This window comes from Simochromis diagramma, unplaced genomic scaffold, assembly GCF_900408965.1.
Source record: "Simochromis diagramma unplaced genomic scaffold, fSimDia1.1 OVJJ01000822.1, whole genome shotgun sequence".
Taxonomy (NCBI): domain Eukaryota; kingdom Metazoa; phylum Chordata; class Actinopteri; order Cichliformes; family Cichlidae; genus Simochromis; species Simochromis diagramma.
In genome coordinates, this window is record NW_024387520.1 from 5,211,164 (window position 1) to 5,232,804 (window position 21,641).

At 40.8% G+C, this 21,641-nt stretch overlaps 3 protein-coding genes across 4 annotated transcripts; all 3 read left to right on the forward strand.

The window, feature by feature from the left end:
• The first annotated feature begins 1,186 nt into the window (after positions 1-1,186).
• On the forward strand, positions 1,187-9,107 carry gda (guanine deaminase). The gene is made up of 14 exons (XM_040019305.1): positions 1,187-1,368; positions 1,856-1,944; positions 2,127-2,298; positions 2,506-2,593; positions 4,349-4,454; positions 5,424-5,451; positions 5,544-5,651; positions 5,852-5,959; positions 6,060-6,157; positions 6,277-6,344; positions 6,829-6,975; positions 7,153-7,271; positions 7,374-7,401; positions 7,508-9,107. The coding sequence occupies exons 1-14, from the start codon at positions 1,240-1,242 to the stop codon at positions 7,570-7,572; spliced, it is 1,353 nt and encodes a 450-aa protein (XP_039875239.1). The 5' UTR covers positions 1,187-1,239; the 3' UTR covers positions 7,573-9,107.
• Positions 9,108-11,158: 2,051 nt separating this feature from the next.
• Positions 11,159-15,101, forward strand: si:ch211-214j8.12 (uncharacterized protein LOC100000539 homolog). Its single transcript, XM_040019302.1, is given in 6 exon segments — positions 11,159-11,273; positions 11,696-11,958; positions 12,119-12,285; positions 12,377-13,578; positions 13,994-14,216; positions 14,218-15,101. Coding segments are annotated over 5 exon segments (2,001 nt in total). The 5' UTR covers positions 11,159-11,273; positions 11,696-11,720; the 3' UTR covers positions 14,389-15,101.
• Positions 15,102-15,412: 311 nt separating this feature from the next.
• Positions 15,413-21,320, forward strand: entpd4 (ectonucleoside triphosphate diphosphohydrolase 4). 2 transcript variants are annotated; one of them, XM_040019303.1, is made up of 13 exons: positions 15,413-15,581; positions 15,950-16,068; positions 16,148-16,345; positions 16,427-16,632; positions 16,753-16,903; positions 17,017-17,120; positions 17,439-17,498; positions 17,672-17,826; positions 18,278-18,444; positions 18,555-18,879; positions 19,561-19,646; positions 19,758-19,919; positions 20,127-21,320. In XM_040019303.1, exons 2-13 carry the CDS (start codon positions 16,052-16,054, stop codon positions 20,359-20,361), a joined length of 1,866 nt encoding a protein of 621 aa, XP_039875237.1. In that variant the 5' UTR covers positions 15,413-15,581; positions 15,950-16,051; the 3' UTR covers positions 20,362-21,320. The 2 variants fall into 2 exon arrangements, with proteins under 2 accessions (XP_039875237.1, XP_039875238.1); XM_040019304.1 differs by having other exon boundaries at positions 17,672-17,802.
• Positions 21,321-21,641: the final 321 nt, after the last annotated feature.

Sequence of the window (21,641 nt, forward strand, 5' to 3'; positions counted from 1 at the left end):
AAGCTTGGTTTTGAAAATGGATAAAGCAGGCTAACATTAAACTTCTGGGATGGCCTTCCCAAAGTCTCGAACTCAACTCTATTGAAAACGTATGGACTATGCCTAAAAGCTGAGTCTGTGCCAGGAAACCAACCAATTTAAATGTACTCTGTCAAGAGGAGTGATCAAGTCTTCAACCAGAATTATGCCAGATATTTATTGATGGCTACCAAAAAGCATCTAGGTGAGATGCAACTTACTAAATGACGTTTAACCAAATATTTGTGGGGATGTATGTATAATTGAGCCTGTATGTGTACTTTTGAAAATCTATAATAAATTCAAGTTTGTGCCAGGAGTTCTTGGTAAAAAAAAAAAAAAAAAAAAAAGTATGTTGTAGATCATTCCACCCTGGAAAGGGAACAGTAATGATGAATGCCTGCAAACATCTGACCAGAGCTGTGGGTTGACTGGGGTGGCTGCAGCTCAGGTAGACCAGGTCATTCTACTGATGAAGGTTAGTGGTTCGATCCTTGGCTCCTCCTGTCTCTATGCCAAGTATCCTTGGGCAAGATACTAACCCCAAGTTGCTGATTGTTGGGAAGCACTAAAAGCTTAGAAGAAAGTGATTGGGTGAATGCAACATGTTGTATAGAGCGCTTTGAGTACTCCAGGAGAGTAGAAAAGCGCTATATAAGAATCAATCCATTTACCATTGATAGTTCTGTTTCTGGGGTCATCAAATGTATCTAATTAATACAACTTTTGTATTTGTCGGAAATTATAGGCTGTAGTTTTTCAAATGAAAGACTAATTTTAAAGACTGTTTCACCTCTGATTGCTTATATATATGCTTACGTCTAAATTTGTGCAAAAGAAACGACGGAAAGTGCGAGCTTTTTCTGTCTTTTGCGCTGATTTCTGAGTGGTCATGTTTCTTTTTAGAAACCTTGACCACTACAAAGTTTACTATTCAGCAGAAAGCATTGACTCGTGGATAACTTTGATACTTTGCATTACGCACCTCATACTAAGCCAGGATAACAAAGGCAAAACATGAAATTCATCCTTAAGCTTATCAGATCACACGTTACAAGTGTTATTACATATAGACGGGACGATCCCGACATGCACACCCTGTCCTCTCATTGGCTGCTCAAGACCTCTGCCGTCAGGTGGTGTTTGGCACTGGCAGAGGACAAATACCCGACTCGATCCCGCTGTATCTCACTGCTGCACCGCGACTTACATGGAGAAGAAATGGCGAACTCCGACCGAGCCGACACTGCAATAGCCTTCGTCTACAGGGGCACGTTTGTCCACTCGACTCAGCAAACTGCGCTACAGATCCTGGAAGATGCGCTCCTGGGAGTGGATGCACAGGGAAAGGTTTGTGGAATTCCAGAATACATTGTTTGCGTTTTACATTTGATAAATATCTTGATGACGATTTTTAACTGACAAAGGGGTAAATCAGGCTTCAGGGCGTAAATCTGGTATAATATGATAGGCTATTTTAATTTTCTCATATAATTAGCTGTTGCTGAGCAACTTTGGCAGTATGGCCAACAGTAAACCCCCTGATACAGAACACTTTATATTATAAATAGACGCCTACAGTGCACCTGCCTGATTACAACGTGTCTAATAAAAAAAAAGATATATAACTTTTAATATGAATTTTTTTTTTATCCTCAGAAAATAATAGATTCTGGTCTCGGTTGTTGTGGACAAAGGAATATGTTTGTAAACTGCTGATTAAAATACATTTTAAGCTAAACGTATTAAAAATATACAGCTGTCTATTTTCTTCCAAAGCCTCCCCCTAAGCTCTCAGTTCTCTCAGCTTGCTTAATTACAAACATTCTGCGGTCAGATTGCTTTTATTAGGGAAGGCAAGGAGTTAGAAAAACTGTCCCAGACCTTTGGATTCAAGACATCTGACATCACTCAGCTGGCACAACAGTAAGTTTATTATATAATCTTGATGTCATTTCAGTAAATCAGAGCTTGTTTGCATTATAATTTCACACATATAGATATAAAGAAAAGGGATGGATAGATGGATGCTCATCTTGTATTGGAAGAAAGTGATTTCTTTCATAGGTCATAAAGCAGTTTTTTTTTTTTGGCTTGCTTCATTCTAGTGAGTTCTTCATGCCAGGACTTGTAGATACCCACATCCATGCATCACAGTACAGCTACGCTGGCACCGCATTGGACATGCCGTTACTGCAGTGGCTTAATGCTTACACCTTTCCTGTGGAGTCATGCTTCAAGGACTTGGAGTTCGCCCGCAAGGTCTACACTCAAATAGTGGTGAGTTTGCCAACATCAAGAGACAAGTGACTTTGGACACTTATTTCTTGATGTGAAACTTTGAACATTTGCATCAGTTCAAAGTTGTTGATTAAAGACATTCAACAAGCCAAAAAAGAAATCGGATTGTGACTCAGCCTGTGAGTTAAGGGTCTCAGAAGTGTTGATTTGGTCTTAATCCTGTAATATGATCCCTGTGCTTTACAGAGAAGAACTCTGAGGAATGGAACAACGACTGCATGCTACTTTGCTACGATTCACACCGAAGCTTCTCTGTTGCTGGGCCAGATTGCAAGTAAGATATCTTATACTAAAACACATGCACAAACACACACTTTGAGCTGAATGTTTATATTGAAGCATTACAGTAGGCCTCTTAATTCTTTAAATATATATCACATTTGTTTTTTATGTGTAATAAGCTACGATAATATTTTTAAATTTTCCATAATTTAAGATGACAAGATAAGGAAGCTGGACTTTACTGAAGGCTGTGCTAATAATGTAAAAGTGCCTAAAAATCATCAGAATACTAGTTTGTCTCACTTCTTTACAATCATCATCATGTGCAGTATGTTATTTAATTTTTTTCTTGCCTTTCTTCACTCTAACGATATGTTTCATAAACACTGCAAAGAAATGGTCCTTCACCTTTATACCCTAGCTTTATCTTGTTCCTGTCATATTATATAACACTGAACACACACGCGCATGAATTTGTAATGATGTAACCCCAACGCATCAAACCCTGTTATTGGCAACTTTACAGAGTCATTTTGTGCAATCAGGGGCATTGAACTCTTAACTTTGAACTTTGAACTGTTGAACAGAGGCATGTGCTTGTGTATAGGCAAGTTTGAGTATTTCCAAACCGTATATTTAACATGAGAAAAGCTTAAGAATATACTTGCAACAAACCAATTTGTTCAGTCCAGGTTCAAGCTCGGATACAGCGATATAGTTTTTCCGACAGATCAGACACAAAATGTTTTATCATAGCTGGACCACATAATTTTAGAGTTATGAAACCACACCTGACAACAGAGGTGTAGATCTGAGATTTGTAGTGACTAGCCTATCAAGCTACACCCTAAAGCATGCCACGATGTGTAATATTGTTCTCCGTAATTGAGAGGGCCATTTATTAAAAGAACATCATGTTCTGTTGTATGGGCTTGAAACTTGTGATCGAGAACATAAACAAACTAGGCAAATGTTTACTGAGGTCATATATCAAGTGAGCAGTACAGTCATCATCCCATAGAAGTCATTCACTTCACTTTACAGGGGGAAATAGAAATTTTTCCATCTTATATACACAGATAATAAACAAGCAAAGACGAGACACACCTAGAAAGCTTAAATCACATGTGGGCATGTCCATGGATGAAAAATAATGCAGCTGTCTAACGATGGGATGTAAAAGAAAGTGCAGTTTTTCAACCGTCTTACATCCTAACTTCTGTAACCTGATCACCTGAGGATTTTACAGCACAATAATCTGTTTAACAAAGCATTTTTTAATGGTTGCAAACAGTACATCTCTGGGATAAACTCAGCCTGGTAGCAGGAGTATTCCTAATTATTTCACTTAGCTGCCTCCGTATCAGGCCTCTGGTGTCGTGCTAACTGAACGACTGACCTAAACTATCGTTAGTCCTATCAAAACAAAAAGCCATATTATTGCAAGCGGTGCTGCTGAACCTGTTTAGCACTAAAATGCACTAACTTCCACATTACACAATATATATTTAGAAAATGACTCTGCGTGCATTTATATCAGATGACTGGCATAAGGAGTTAGAACAAGATTTTACTCTGACATGTGTAGGGCCTTTCAAGGTCAAAGGGACGCACACACAGGTGACAATACGGAGGCTGTTTATTATATGTGAGCATCGCAACTGCACAAATACTCTTCATTTAACATGAGTTGACAATGACTGAGCTTTGTCCTCAAAAATCGAATTAAATCAAATACTCAGTAACAGCTTTGAAAGGATGAATGTTTACTTATGTTCCTGTTTACTCACTGATGCCTTTCTTGCAGATGACTTTGGACAGCGTGCTTTGGTTGGCAAGGTGTGCATGGACAGGAACGATTGTGTGAAACATTACAAAGAGACCTTGCAGGACTCTCAAGACGAGACCTGTCGGTAGGTATTAGATGCTTAATACCGTAAAGCAGATCTTGTGTTACAATGTTCTTTCAATGTAAAGATATTCCATGACAGAACAGGTTTGGTTACTTTGTAATTATTTAGTCTGGATCGTAAAAGAGGCAGTTAAGCTTTAAGCCTTTATGTCAGAGACCCTGATACAGATTTTTCCAGATTGATGCCAAATGTGTTGCAAATTTTTTTTTGTGGGAGTTAATCTGATATCATAGACAGGCATGTCAACACTATATGGTAAAAAGAAATACTTTTTCAGTAGTGGAAAAGAACAGTGAAGGTATCACCTGTTTGGTTGTAATTGTGGTCAAAAGTCAACATAAACTCATGGGCATGGCTGTCATGGTCTTTTTTAACTGACTGTTTTCTGTGGTGGAATGATTGTACAGCACACATCTTTGATGAGTGTAAAAGCCAAGAATAGGTTCCAAAAGTTTAGATTTACATTGGATTTTCAGTAATCAACACAGCGTCAAAATATTACAAACGGTTTCAAATATATAAATACACTTAGCAAGTTGCACCTCAACCATAGTCTTTTGGCATGATTCTGGCTGAATATTTGACCAACTGGTAGAGTTCCTGTGTTTCCTGCACAAACTCTGCTTTTGAGCGTAGTCCACAAATTCTCAATGGGGTTGAGGTCAGAGCTTTAAGAAAACCAGAACCTTAATGTAAAGGATGCTCCCTTATGGCATAACCTTGAATCTAATTCTACTTAGGATCTTTCCCTGAATTAAAATTTTAAGGTCCCAATTTAACAGAATCACACATGAAAACAAAATATATAACATTAAATTGCACAAATATGCCAGTTGTGCTTCAGTACACATGATTACCAGCAGATCTGTTCTCAGCACACGTTTCAGTTGCAAAAATAGATAATTTTTGATATCAGTAAATGTATCTGCCACAGATAAATAAACTACATTGTTAATTTGCTCTCTGAAGGTTCATTAAAGAGCTTCTGGAGAAAAAGGTAAGATTCTTTAATACAATAAACAGGACTTTTCAAAGTTATTAGAAAAAATACGTTTTCTGATTGTCTCTCCTTCCGTCCTCTGAGGGCAGTACCCTTTAGTGAAGCCTGTGGTGACTCCCCGTTTCGCTCCATCCTGCACAGGAGCGTTGCTCGAGCAGCTGGGAGAAATCGCTAAAAATAACAACCTGCACATTCAGGTGAGTCAAACTAGGCTATGTCTGCAGGAGACTTGTATTCCAAAGAGACAATGTAATGTTGGGACGATGAGGTAAAATGCACACATACATGTTTGGCGTAATGCAGCAACTGTGCTGCCACTCAATCTGAATGCTAGAGCTTTTGTCAGAGGTTTTCTTAAGCTATCACTTGAATATCTGATGTGTTTCTTTATTGTCAGAGTCATATCAGTGAAACTCATGAGGAAGTAAAGCTTGTAAAGGAGCTGTTTCCCGAATCAGAGTCTTACACAGATGTCTATCGCAAACACAACCTGCTAACTGACAAGGTTAGTACACTCCTGCCTGCACACGATCAGACATTTTTACACAAAACATTATATAAATACTTACAACCACTGACATTATTAATGATGGGGTGATTCACAGACAGTGATGGCCCACGGGTGCCACCTCAGTGATGAAGAGTTGGCTCTGTTCAGAGAGACTGGAGCCTCTTTGTCCCACTGTCCCAATTCCAACTTTTCGTAAGTACTTTATGGTTTCTAGAACCATATCTGACCAAGAGCCATGAAATAAGGTCTATGAAGTTTTACATAATGAATGAGGTTGATTGTCATCTCTCTCTCTCTCACCATCTATCCAGGTTGTGCAGTGGAGTGTTAAATGTCCGCAACGTCCTGAAACACAAAGTAAAGTTGGGGCTGGGAACAGGTGTGAGAGCAGAGCAAGTGTGAACACAGTTTTCATTTTGCAAACACACCAATTCACACCATAAGGAAGTCATAAAATGATGTGTGATGATTAAGCTTTTGTAAACTCTGGCCCACACTAGTGCACATTGTTATCAATTAACTAATCTTCAGCAACAATCACTTTAAAGTTTTATTATACAACTAGGAGGTTCCGAATCCAGGTCAGCTTAAAGGTGTAAAGTTACGCTCAAAGTTGGTAAAACTTTTGATTTAATAGATGCTTTTGCTGCAGCACAAAGTGGTGGGGAATAATAAGGAAAAGATCCAGGAATCAGTGATGTCACACACTAACACTAGAATGGCACCACAGCAAATGTTCAAAAAGTTTTTACGATTATAGGGAAAACCTGACAACGCCATCCTGGAAATCCTGACAAACCAAGTGGCTGCTTTTCATATTTTTTCATTGCCCTGTCCTGTCTGTGTCTGTGGTGCTGTACCAGATGTGGCTGGAGGCTACTCCGCCTCTATGCTCGATGCTGTGAGGAGAGCTCTGGATGCATCTAAAGTCTTGACCATCCAGGACCCAAAATACAAAACACTCAGTTTTGAGGAGGTGTTCAGAATAGCCACACTGGGAGGCAGTCAGGGTAAGCCATTCAAAACTAGAAGTTCTTTAGTAAACATTATGATTAGCACTATTATGATAACAGAAGTAGTAATAGGCATGTGCTCAGTAGCTATGTAGTCATATATCTCATCTTTTTGATGAACTAACTGTCCCCACATTAAGAAACTGTTTATTTATGATGCCTGTCTTTCTGTAGCCTTGTCCTTAGATGACCAAACAGGGAACTTTGAAGTTGGCAAAGACTTTGATGCCCTGAGGATTAATGTAGCTGCTGAGGGTGGGCCTATCGATCTCATCCAGGACGAGGAACCAAAGGTTGGTCTAAATTGGTTGAAATGAATGCATTAAAGCAAAACAAACTAACTAAATAAACTCTAATTGGAGTCTCACAATAATCTATAATATCTTGAATTTCAGATTCTTTTGGAAAAATTCTTGAATTTGGGTGAGTGTCACTTTCTTTTTGCTACAGAAAATCTCAGTTTAATGTGACTTTGATGTGTTACGAGCCATTTGCTTTATGCTTATCTCCCTTTCTTTTTCTGTGTCAGGTGATGATCGTAACATCGTGGAGGTGTTTGTAGCTGGCAGGAGGGTGGTGCCGATCACAGAATAAATACAACTGTACCTGTCTCACAGCCTAAAATACAGGTCCAGGATATCCAACACGACAGAAATCAACCCTGTGCCTGCAAAAGAGACAAAATTGAATTAATCAGAGCATAAAACAGAGACTGTATTTCAATTCACATAAGCCCAGTGGTAACCTGAGCTGGAATACAGTCTGCTGCATGAGTCTTTAAACATAACTGCTACATTGTAAAAAGGAGAATAAGGGATTTAATAACTGAACTTTGCACTTTTTTAGACGGTTGTTGCCAGAAGAGAGCCAGGTGTGTGTCATTTTTGCCTACTACTAATGCACCACCACTCTCTGATTAACAAAGCACTTTTTTAAATCTTCCATTTGTTCACAAAGACATCATGCTTATTATTTAAACTTCTTCCTTAAATTATTTTTTTTTAAAAATCCTGGAGAAGTTTTAAATACTAGTTTTCTATTGCGGGTTGATGTTTCAGTGTCACAATTGTCCACGAAGTTTTATGCTTGTGATTTAAAGATGCTCAGTGTGCCACTGCAGTGCCTGACCCGATTATCTTCAGTGGTTGATGCTCCAATTTTTAATGCTTGTGCAGCTAAAGCATGCTTTGTGATCCAAAAACTGGAACTGACTCGACTTCTGATTATAAAATACCAAATAGCACATGATTATACAACCCCAATTCCAAAAATCCTCATCCCCTCTTCTTTTAGCAGCAATCCATAAACGTTTAGAAAGTGAGGAGACAGATTTCTAGACTTCTTGAGGAAGAATGTTGTCATATATTGGCCTGAGCATTGTAGCTCCTCAACACTCCTGGGTCTTCTTTGCTGTATTTTCCATTTCATAATATGCCTGTACTGCAGGCAGGCCACCACCCAGACTCTTCTACTATGAAACCATGCTGTTTCTTTTTAGTACCACTTACCTTTCCAGCCTTTTCTTGTCCTCTGCTCACCGTTTTGAGACGTGCTGCTGATGTCATATTCATAATCAACCAAGATTTCTTCTTCATAAAATCGTACATTTTCTCATTTTAAACATTTGATATGTTTTCTGTATTTTATTGTAATTTAAATATGGGTTTTTACATAGAGTCCCATCTTTTTGGGAACTGGGGTTTTGCTGCTTAATAGAAAGCTCTTGACTGAGGTCTTGCATTTTAAATTGTGAGACTTTTTCTATACATATATAAGATAAAATGAAACATTTCCAAACTTTTTTGTTACTAACTTACCTGGTGGTCATACAAATCCATAGTCAGCTTTAATTCACTGAGAATATTTTCAGTGTGTCAGTGCTGCCAGTTATAGTTCAAACAGACTATGTATAGGTCACTGTAACAGACTTTTTCAGCTGTTAGGGAATGAAGAGAATAATAATTTGAACTTATTGCATAATATGTATTAGCTTTAATACTTGTATTTAAGACAAGTCTAATTTTTTAACTGCTAATTTTTTATCGCACTGTAATAAAAGTCAAGTCTTGCAAACTTGCTCGTCTTTGATGTGTGACATCATCTGTGATTGAAATAAAGAATGACGCCAAGATTGTATTGATTTCTTTTGATATTTAATTTGCAGTTATCAATTTCTTTTTTGTGGAATAAAAAAAATACACACTGGCCCTTCTTTCCAGCAAAACAGGCAGCTTACACATCCTTCAATTAGCAATTTTATACAGTCTGGGAGAGACAGCCTGGAGACATGAAGCTGGCTGTAGTGGCATGCCCTACTGACATCAAGGCTTCTTCTCTTTTTTAAATCGTCCCATAAAACAGAAGATGTCACGCTAAAATTCACAGCCACTCGTGGGAGAAAACGGTAGTCGGAACAGTTACAGTATAAAAGCATCATAAAGCACTTTTATCTGAAAAAAAAAGTGCTTAGGATAAGATAAGATGTAAACAAAACAAAACAGAAACAGCGTTTTTATTTCACCCATTGTAAACATACAACGAAACAGCAATACAATTAACTTGATGAGGTGGTGTTGTGTTATTTGTGAATGATTTGTTGAAAAGAGCAAAATCTTTCAGCCCATAAACTGAGCAACTTTCTTCAACTGAGCTAATAGCTGCAAGCAAAGTAGCAGAGATGCTCTCACATGCCTACCCTCAAGTTAAAAAAGTTCATGTCTAAAAAAAAAAAGACTTCAATTCAAATTAGTTTCACTTCATATTTTTCCACTTGGTTGTCTGCACTCCACCCACAGTGGCGCTGTCTAAACATGTGTCTCTAAACCAAATGGAATATTTCCCAGAATGAGTCTGAATAAGACTTTTTTCCTGCTGTGCATGTAAAAGTGAAACTTTGGATGGTCCTGATTCTACAGACAGTTTCTCAGGTTTATGTGTGAAAAAGACTTTAGTGATTGTTTTGAACGGTGCACGCTCAGGTATCCTGTTCATGGCTTAAACTGGCACAATTAATTCTATTGATTTAATTGAAATAAATGTAGGCCTATAACCTCCTGTTGACTAATCCATGAGGTACACCAGTGAACACGGAAGCCCAGTTGCCCAAATCTTTTAACAGATTTACAGCTTACAGCCATAACACCTGAGCACACCTGATCTCATCAATCTGATCTCAGGGGCTGGGCAGCATCAGGCCTGTTTAGTACTTGAATGGGACCCCACCTCAGAAACCAGGTACTGTAAGGTTGGAGGGCGGCTCACGTGGTGGAGCGGGTCAAAGCTGATCTTGAAGCATTCTGGGTAAAATACTGAACCTTGCTTTATTTGTGTGCGAATGTTAGATAAATGGACTTCTATGGAGCTTTTGTACTCTAGCTGACCATTTAAAGTGCTTTTTACTACAAGCCTCAGTCACCCAGTCACACACACGTTCATACAAGTGCTTTTTTCGATACCTAAGTGCAGACACACTCAGGTAAAAGTGCTTAGGTATATCGATAAAATATATACATGTGTGACTGTGTGAATGAGACTTGTAGCAGAAAGCTTTTGAGCGCTCACATTGTGTAGAAAGACAAGCAGAAGTTCACTTATTTATCTTAATTGCCTACATCGATATTTACTCCTCTCAATCGTAGACTCAGTCCTACTATTGTCTTGCTGCACCATCGTGTGGTACAAAGTGGTATTACATAAAGTATTCGTATTTTGCGTCGTGGCATTGCAACATAAGTACATGTTGGAAGGTTGTAAACCTTTTTAATTAACAACAAGTATCTTCAACACAGTTCAAGATTCATTTATAAGATTCACGAATATCAGCATTTAAAGTTACTTTACAGGCACATAATTAAAAGACTTTTCCTGAGAGTAATACAGAACGCCTTAATTAATGATTAGTATTACATTCATAGACAATTTGCTTGCAGATAAGATAACAAAAGTGATAATAATCAGTTAATTTGCATTTATAACATTTTTTCCCGAAACTTCACACTGACCTTGAACGTAGCTTGACGTTCAGTGACACTCGGTCCCTCCCTAAGTTTTTCAGAAAGCCCTACCGGGTTACCAGTGAAGTCTCGAGCACTGCTTTTTTTCCGCTGGACTTTCAGACCGGGGAAGTTCACTTGAGTCAGGCAACCTGACGCGGAGTGCTCCTGGGAGACAAAACTCAGGGAAAAATGTTCCATATCACGAGCGTCCAGTCAGGAAGTGTTGAAAGCGTCAGAGCAAGGCACAACTGTGCTTTGTTTTCGCATAACGACAAGACAGCACACTGTTACATCTGCCAGGTAGGTGTCAGTGCACTGGAAACTATTATAAACTATACATTCTGCTCCTTTCAATCTTTCCGTAACTACAAAGGCGAGTTAGTTAGACAGCAGCACTGATAGTTAACAGTTTACTGTAGCTTGGTTAACCACCCACACTCTCATTCACACACGAACACCAAAGTAGTTATTAACATCAGCTAGTATGTTTTAATATTTAGATATGAACTCTGATCTGTGAGAGGAGGGGGGTGTGCACCGTGTCCGTTTTATATGTGTCTATATATGATTTTTTTAAACATTTGTTGGTAAAATAACTTCAATCCTAATGACACCATTCAAATTACATAAGAGTTAAAACTCCTTATCAACATTATGAATTTATGAAAGAAAGCAATTTCTACTTTTAACCCTTCATCACTTGTTGCATTTGACCACTTCAGCCCTGAAGTCAGCTGAAATCCCACAATGCCCCTATTTCGGGCTTTGGCTGAACGTGGTGGGGCGAAGGCTAGACCTGGGCGCAGGAGGCAGAGAACAGGAGACTGCTGGAGGACAGATGAAGATGGTCCGGTCCTTTCACTGAGGCAGCTGTCTCTGCTAAGCCTTGCTGACAACATGAAAGAAGTGTGGGTGAAAGACTATACCGATAACTACCTGGATCAATATTCATTCAGATACATCATGGGGCCTTTCAACTTACTCAGTGAGTTAATGAGGATCTAATTAAAAAATGATAACTGGAGAAATTTAATAAAAGCAGCAGCACAGATTTGACTAAATCACTATAAGTGATCCCCTGCTGTACGTGTCTTAATGATATCTTTGTGGATGTTTCTTTTTCTACTCTTTAACTCTGCCTGTAGCCAGTGAACTGGTTGAGGAGCTGACATGCCTGCTGTGCAGCAGAAAGCAGTTGTCCAGGGCAGCCCTCCACCTCCTATTGGTGCCCCAGCTTCGAGGTCTGTCTCTGGAAAGTTGTCCTGCTTTGGTCACCCCAGCCCTCTGCACTCACATTGCTGCACGCTGCCAGGTTAGAGAGAAACCACCGCTTCCATGTCCGTGTCTCATCTTTTACTCTGATTATTTATTGTGAGTCTGAACTTTCTGTGTTTTTGTCTCAGGATTTGAGGAGTCTGGATTTGTCTGGAGCCCAGCAGCTACCTTCAAAGGTCATTTCCGAAACCCTCCATGGCCTTCCTGCTTTGCGCTCCCTCTCTCTGACTGGCATGTCCTGTGACAAGCATGTAATCAGAACAATCGCTCACCGTTGCCGTTTGTTGCGGCATCTAGATGTATCCCACTGTCATTTGCTTTCCCCAGGTGCATTGCTTCCTCTTGGAGGTGGGGCTTTCTGCTCATCCTCAGGCAGTCCCTTTAAAGCTCAGAGTTCTGTTTCCACTTCCTGCTCTGATCAGTCCTCATCCTTTCCTGCAACCCTGGCTCCTCTTCCCCTCAGCAGTCTGCTGGCTCTGGATATTGGGTTTGGGGTACAAGAGGAAGAACCTGTGGCTGCTGCAGCCTACCTCCTTCTCTCGCTCCCCTCCCTGGAAAGAGTAGCCATGGAGGGCATAGAAAAGGCCTGCTGCCTCATCGAGCACAGAGAGTTCAGCCTGGCAGATGAGTTTACAAGCAGGGAAGGAGTTGCCAAGCTGGAACAGGTTTGGCAGGAAAGAAGGGACAAGGAGGGCAAGGATAATTTAAGAATGAGGAGAGAAAAAACAGCAGTGGATAGAGAAAATGAGGATGAAGAGGAGGAGGGGATATCATGGGAGGAGTATAGGAGTGGGAGTGAGGAAGATACAAGTAGAGATGAAGGGCCGCCTTGCTCTCAGAGGCAGTCAGGGCAAAAAAGGACACATCGGTCACAGTCAGACTTTGCCCTGAAACTGAAGGATGTTAAGGGCTTAACCTTTGACTCTCTGGATAGTTTAGGTCGTTTATGTCCAGGCATTTGCTCCATGTCTGTGAGTGTTGACAGTAATGAAAACACTAGAGGAGGAAGCAAGGTATCTGTGTTAGCTGCGGGCCTCAAGGCCTGGTCCGGTCAGCTGCAGAGACTCTCAGTCCAATTCCCAGGAAATCTGGACAACCTCCTTCCCTCTCTGTTAGTTGCAGGGTCCTCTCTGATTTCTCTTACACTTGAAGGGGTGAAAACCAACTCCTACACCAGATTCCTGCCAGTCATCAGGGCCTGTCCCAGACTCAGAGACCTGCTCATTTCTGCTGAGCCTCCTCCCTCCTTCCTACAAATAGAACATGAGGAGGATCAACAGGACAATGGAGATCTTCCACGTCTGCCTAACCTTTGCTCTCTCACACTCAGGTAAGGTTACTGCTGAGGTACTATTTATGGTATACCAGGAAGTATTGCCCGTCAGTAAAGATTCTACACTGTTTCTTTGTGTGTTCTTGTAGTAGGCTGCTCATAATGATGTTTCACATCAATCTGACATTTAATCATGCCATTAGAGGAAAATCAAGTCTATTCTTGCTGCCAGGCTTAAGAGGCCCTATTGTACAGATAATGCTGGCCTTTATAGTGTTCATATTCTTCTTTTTAAGCTTTTTTTCTGCCTCGGTAGCACCTATCTGTGTTGTGGTATATAACAAAATAAAGTGAGAGGAAGTAATTATTTGAAACTTAAGAAATGAGGCCAGAAAATTATATTTTGATAAGTAGACAAGACTTTGGCAATCTATCAAAGATCTTTCCTCATCTTCTTTGTCTCTCCCTGAAGTTTCTCCTATGAGCACAGCCAAATAAAGCCTGCCATGTTCTGGATGTCCCTGAAGACGGTCCTCAGGTGTCTCCTGACCGGTTCCCCTTTACTGGAGAAGCTCTCACTCGTCTCCCTGCCGTGCCCCTTGGACTACACTTTACAGAGTGTGCTACGCACAGAGAACTATGAGCCGCGTGCTTCTGCAGAATCCACAGGCTCACCTCTCGTGCCGCTCAGGTCGGGTACGCCACGTTGATCTGCAGCGGACAGACGTGACGATTAGAACGGTGAAGAGTTTATTACAGCAGAGCAAGAAACTGAAGTATATGGACGTGAGTTGCTGCTGGCAAATTAGTTACTCCGAGTGGCTGGCCTGCAAGACGTGCAGTAATGTTCAAATTGTCTGGGCATAATGAAGAGATTACCAGTGGATTCACGTACAGCAAATAAAACTACTGTGCACCTTTTATAGTGTGAGGTTCTACTACAGCTCTACGAGTTTTGGCAGGTTATCACAGGTTATTTTTGCACTGAGAGAACATATTGAAATAACACTTGATGACTTGTCTTATATAAAAAGAGTTATTACAGTAACTTGGATACATTTGAAAATGTGCTGTATAATTTATACCATGTTTTAAATCATTTGTTATTGTTTTTCAAACTTATTAGAAAGTCAATATTAATGTCTTGTCTTTTCAGTAAGCTATAAATCTTATATTAAATACCACATGAGTGGATTTGTGTATGACTTATGATTTTATATCCACTATCAATCCACTGCACATGTCCAAACTATCTCAGCCTTGCCTCTCTACCTTTGTCTCCAACCCGCTCAGCCTGTGCTGTCCCTCTGATGTACTCATTTCTAATCCTGTCAGTTCTGGTCACTCCCAATGAAAACATCTCAGTGCAAACATCTCCAAACCACCCACCATAGCAGATCGCACTACCATCTTGTAAATCTTCCCGTTCACTCTTGCTGTTGCCTTTCTGTTATAAATCACTCCTGACACTCCACACTGTATGCTCTCTTTTTCACCTCTCTCTCATTGCCTTGGATGTTTGACCCCAAGTAATTAAACTCGTCCTCCTACCTCTCGCATATTAAACTGTTTCCATCTCATTCATACACGTGTTGTGTCTTCGTTTCAATACCTGTCCTTAATCACCTGAACCTGCTGCACATGATCTCTGACTGTCAGTCAATAAAAGTCATTTTCCTTACCCTGGTGTCCATCCGTGCGCACAACTCAGTATAAACCTTTGACACCTTTCTTTTTCTTTCCTAACTTCTTCCTTTAAACACGATGATTTCACATCACCTGGGGATCATTTCTTACCTAATTCCAGGAAGTAGGTGGCGGTATTGCACAATAATCCCTACATTAGACGTGGAAGAAGAAAAAAACAAGACGGGCGGCTGTCTGCCCACAGGCTTCCGATCCGGGCTACGCGGAGATAAAAATCAATCACCACGTCTCGACTACCACGTCACTCACCGGATTCCTTCTCGTACCTTTACGTTAGTTAGCCAGAGGTTAGCATCTGGCTGCTAATAAACGCCACATTTTCAAGAAAAGGGGGGATTTTCACACCTTTCCTAGTAAGTAATAAACCGGCTAGGAGCTGTGAACACGTCACATTACCGGTTTTATAGTGACGATCAGTAAAAACGCGCAAAAATAGGATCATTTAGCTTTCTACTACAACCAAAGTCAAACGTTATTAAACACAAACGTCTGAAATGCAAATGTTAGGTCGTGTGAGCGCTTATCGGCTTTCCTTTTATAAGCAATGCTTTTCCTGTTTGGCTAATGTCTGTCTGTGGTTTAAATACGTTGCCTTTACAGCGAGAATATGCTACATGTCCTGTGTCGTACCGGCTCTGCGGGCCTTCTTGATAAGAGAGCTCAAGTTCCCCTCAAAATAAAATGCGAATAACTGTTAATTTATAACATTGCCCCCTAAAAGGTCACAATGATAAATGAAGACATCAGGACGTTTGGAACAAGGCAGATATTCATCTTCCAGCTTCATGCTTTATAGTGATAAGTAAATCAACAAGTAGAAGAAATGTCCATCATGGGAAGGTTTGTTTCTGCTTGCATACCTTTCACATATCTGTGACGTTTCATACTTTGCTGAGGCTCTCTTACCTTTTGTTGACAGGATCAGCTTTTCGTGCCTTTTCCCAGCTTCGTGGCACTTCAGCCTCTCATCCCAGGTTCTTCCTCGGCTCCTGATACCATCAATCAGACAGCTGCTCTTCATCAGTCTAGTGGTCTGCCTCATAGGGCTGCTCTACCTGCTGCTTGTTGCTGGAAAGGGGCACGTCAGCTGGATCACAAAGGAAAATCACTTCCACAGGTTTTACACAACTACTATCCAGTTGTAGATGTCCTAGTAAACATGGGAAGCATCAGTTCTAACTTTTACGATTCTCAACAGGCATTTAGCCAGGGTCACTGATATCGACGCAACAGACACAACCAACCCCAACCTGAACTACGGTCTGGTAGTGGACTGTGGCAGCAGTGGCTCCAGGGTGTTCGTGTACTGCTGGCCCCGGCACAACGGTAATCCCCACGAACTGCTGGACATCCGGCAAATGCGAGATCAGAACCGCAAGCCAGTGGTCATGAAAATCAAGCCAGGTGAGATGTCCAGTGTTTGGCTCAAACTGTTATCACAATATTATATGGCGATGCACGCATTTCAGCATCTTGTACTGCCTTTTATTTACCCGCTGCGATCTAATGTGTGTTTTCCTTCAGGTATTTCCGAATTGGCTAAAACACCGGAGAAAGCCAGTGATTATATATACCCACTGCTGAGCTTTGCAGCCCAGCACATCCCCAAACACAAGCACCAGGAAACACCCTTGTATGTCCTGTGCACAGCTGGAATGAGAATCCTACCCGAAAAGTAAAACCCCAATAAGAATAAAATCGTGAACTACAAATCTGTTAACACCTGAGCTGACCTGAGTTACAGTTAGAAAAAGCAAAGTTCTTGTTATTTTGTTTGTTTGATTTCAGTCAACAGGAAGCACTTCTGGAGGATCTGCGCACAGATATCCCAGTCCACTTCAACTTCCTCTTCTCGGATTCCCACGTGGAAGTGATTTCTGGAAAACAAGAAGGTACGTAAATGGAAACGTAACTTGAATTTGTTTATTTCAAAGGGAGAGTGCATGTAAATGAACAAATCAGTGAAAATATCGAGTTCCTGGCACGTTAGACGAAAACAATAAATAAGAAATTTAACACATCATCAGACAAATGTTATAGTACACAGTACACAAGAATGAACATCAATGTGTTATACAGAATGAGAATGGTTTGTGTTGTTTTATATTTAATACAGTGGGAGTCTATTTGATTCATCACTTTGTAGCCACTGAAAAGTTTTCTGACACTAAACCTTATATCATAATTTACTTTGTATTTATTGGTTTTAGGTGTCTATGCTTGGATTGGAATCAATTTTGTCCTTGGAAGATTTGACCATGTGCACAATGGTAAGAATCCAAAAAGGTAGCATTACACTTGTGTACTAAGTTTTTGCCACTAAAAGGCCGTTGTGCTGCATGTTAACTAAATCCATGGAGACTTTTGTATCTGCTAACGCGGTGCTCATACGATACGCCTTCACTAACTGAATCTCAAACCCCTTTGCTCTCGATCACCCAAGACGGCGAGGCTGTAGTGGAGGTACATGTTCCAGGCGGCGATCAGCAGGAGATGCTGTTGAGGAAAAGGACTACAGGTGTCCTGGACATGGGTGGTGTCTCCACACAGATTGCGTACGAAGTGCCCAAAACTGTAAGCTTTGCTTCTCCACAGCAGGTTATTATCCACAACCAATTCTGTTTTCGTGCTCTTTGGTTTTTGCCACTCACCCTCTGTTTTTCTCCCCCACTCCCCTTCTTCCACCCTCTATCATTTCCTGGTAAAACCTGTATGCACCATTTTTGTCCCGTGGAGATGATCTACTCTCCATTCATCACTATTGACTCTACTGTAAGCCAGCTGCAGGCTCAGCAAATATGCCACTGATTGACTGTAGCCTCCCTAGATAGTTAATCTCTGCTTCTTTGATGTTTTGAGATGCCTTATTTGAGACACAATATTTAGCGTTCTCTTTTATTTTCTTGCCTCGACTATGGCTGCCCTGCTCTAATAATAAAGGTGTGTCTATATGCATACACGTACTTTAGAAGTGCGGGTGTGTAAATTTGAATATGCATAAGTAGAGTCAGGGAGTCACTTCTCGTGCTGATGTGTGTTTGCTCTGTAGGAGGAAATCGCCAAGAACTTACTGGCCGAGTTTAACTTGGGGTGTGACGTGCATCGCACAGAGCATGTGTATCGTGTTTATGTGTCCACCTTTCTGGGTTATGGAGGAAATGCAGCACGCCAAAGATATGAGGAGAATCTCATCAGAAATACTGCAGCCCGAAACAGGTGAGATCTGCAGGTCATTCTCTTGGCTTAATGAAACTGTTTTTGGGTTTGTTTGTTTTTTTTAAAGGTGGCACTACACAGTATTGCGGATATTTATTATATTTATTCAGGCTCTTAGATCAGCATATTGGTGAAACAGTGGAGTCTCCACTGCTGGACCCATGTCTACCCACTGACCTGCAGGATGAGATCGGCCCACCTACGCAGCACCTGTATCTGCGAGGCACTGGAGACTTTGACCAGTGTAGGCAAATTCTCCAGCCATTCCTAAACCGCACCAATGACACCCAAACCTCCCTCAATGGCGTCTACCAGCCGGCAATTGACTACAGCAACAGTCAGTTCTATGGCTTCTCTGAGTTCTACTACTGCATGGAGGATGTGCTGCGCATGGGTGGAGATTATAATGCTTCGAAGTACGCCAAGGCTGCCAAGGTGAGTGGCGCTAAAAAAGTTTAAGTGCCAGCAGAGCTCCACGGTACTAGGTTGTGAGCGCAGAGCCTGCTGAAGGACTCGGGGCCCTGATGTCACTTTCACGGGCTCTTTCTGACAGTTTAGTCAGTGACATACACATGAGTATCCCCCTAGGTAGTGTAGGGCTCTGGCAGTGTTCCTCCTGGTCCTTCAGTCTTGCTTGCTGAGTTGATGCCCTTCTCCTTGTATGTCCTCCACACTCTTGAGACTGTGCTGGGAGACAGTAAACCCCATTGTCATAGGGATGCACCATGCTGGAGTAGCTGTGCAACTTGAATGGGCTGCGGGAACAATCTCATGCTACCAGTAGTGGCAAGTGCCATCAGTAAGCAGGGATGATGGCAATGGTGCTCACCACCTGCTAAACCACTCCCTTTTTGAGATGTGTTTTGTTACCTCACCACTGTACCTGTTTTCAATTTGATTGAAAGCAGGTGAAATTGATTCACAATGGCTCACGCTTGCTATTAGGATGGATTGATCCCTCAAGTTTAACTTTATTTAGGCTGTGATGATCCAGTGTTCCTTTAACCCTTTTGAGCAGTGGAGTAGAGTTATTTTGAGCACTAGAATGGTTATAGTAATGTTTATCATTCACTTATCATTGGAAACTTTGCAGACATTTTTATTAAACATTTACAGAGTTATTGTGCCACCCAGTGGAAGATTCTGAGGGAACGCTTTGAGTCTGGGTTATATGCCTCACATGCAGATCTCCATAGATTGAAGTAAGTCAGGACTCTCCAGCAGTTTCTGAAAACAACATATAACTTGTCACGTTCCTCCAATATCTCTGCTGCATGAATGTTCAGCATGTGCTGTATTTTTCCTGTCTGCAGGTACCAGTGTTTTAAATCGGCATGGATGTATGAAGTATTGCACACAGGCTTCTCTTTTCCAACCAATTATAAAAACCTAAAGACTGCTTTATTGGTCTACGATAAGGAGGTCCAGTGGACTCTTGGAGCTATACTTTACAGAACACGGTTTCTGCCTTTAAGGTAAGATGGATCTTCTCGCACATGTTGCCCTTTCCTCGTCAGTTTACTAATCAAGCTTTAAGTCATTTTGCCCAGTGAAAATAATGTTGTTCATGTGAATGAGTGCAGCCATGGTTAGTTGAGCTGGATTTCACTACAGAACTCTCAGTCTTTGTTTCCCAAACTGTTGTAATATGTGTGACTTGTTCTTGTTGTGACCTCTTCCAGGGACATCCAACAGGAAAGCCTGAAAGGAGCGCACTCTCACTGGCGACACAGCTTCTCCTTTGTCAACAATCACTACTTATTCCTGGCTTGCTTCTTCATTGTTTTGCTTTCTATTATACTGTACTTACGGCGACTCCGCCGCATTCATCGGCGCACAGCTCAGCGTTGCACCCCCTCGTCTGTACCGTGGCTGGAAGAGGGCCTTGGCTCGCCAACAATCCTCATCAATCTCTAAAATTTGTAGAGCGTAAAGTCTGGGCAGCGCGTCTGTTTCCCATCGCCAATCTTCGCTCCTTTTCTCTCTGAAGCCATCTCCTTTGTCAGTGACTCTTTGAAGGCTGCTCCACCTTAATGTGTTTTGAGAGATGGTACAAATAAGGAACACCTTGCATGAATCTTCAGGCTTGCCTGAGGAAAGTATGTGCGATTAAGTTAAAAATTCATAATTATATTTTTGCCTGTCTAATTCAGAGGGCAGCTGCCCTTAAGTGTCTCTTATTTATTTCCAGAAATAAATGGTACTTTATTTCCAGGTTATCCATAGGGAAATAATTTCTTAGTCAAACTTTTTAATTTCACAAAGTTTGACAAATAAACTATAGTGGCTTTTTTTAAAATTTCTATTTATGTGTGGATATTTACAGTTCTGTATGCCTTTGCCTTTTCTTTGTGCATGTACACATCTTTTTTTTGTTGTTGTTCTTAAAGTTAGATGAAATAAGCACTCCCCTATTTGTATAGAAACCTCAAATGCAATTAATTATAATCAGTAGAAGGAGAATTTTTTTTTGCACTGCAGTTGAGAAGCACGTCTAGCAGGAATAGTCTTTTTCTGTTTGAGTGTGTCTGTGCGCATCGCTCCAAAAGTGACAAGTAGCCTTGGAACAGCTATGCTAGTGCAATACATGTCTTATCACTGCAATGCATCTACCCTTTTCTCGTGAGCCTCAGTCTTTTCTAAGGCCTTGCTGAAAGTCTTGCGATATCTGGCTGTTTGGTTGGATACTGTTGCATATGTTTATGTTTAGGCTTCGTTTTCAGAAGCTATCATGTCACTGCTGTGTGTGTGTGTGGGGGGGGGGGGATTGTAAACAAGAGCACATGCCCCATTATTTATATAATGAAATGTTTTCACAAATGAATGTGAAATAAATGTGACTGCAACCCAGTAATAAAAATTTTATGCTATTCTGATCTTTTTTATTATCTTTTGGATTAAATGTAAATTTCGTGGTCTTTGGGAGTAATGTGAACACCGACCTCTCTGTCCTCTTTTATTCACCAAATGTGGTTTTTAAACTTATTTCCTGTTTAAAAGCTGCATGGAAAAAAAATCAATGGTAATAATCAGCATCTAGCCAATAATGGCCACAGGGCTGCAGAAGGTTTTTTTTGTTTGTGTGTTTTTTTGTTGTTGTTGTTTTTTTTTGTTTTGTTTTTTTGCCTGTCCCGTTTGGTTCTTTAGCCATCAAAATTGTTGTCTGAAGGCCAACAAAGATACCCAACGGATTTACT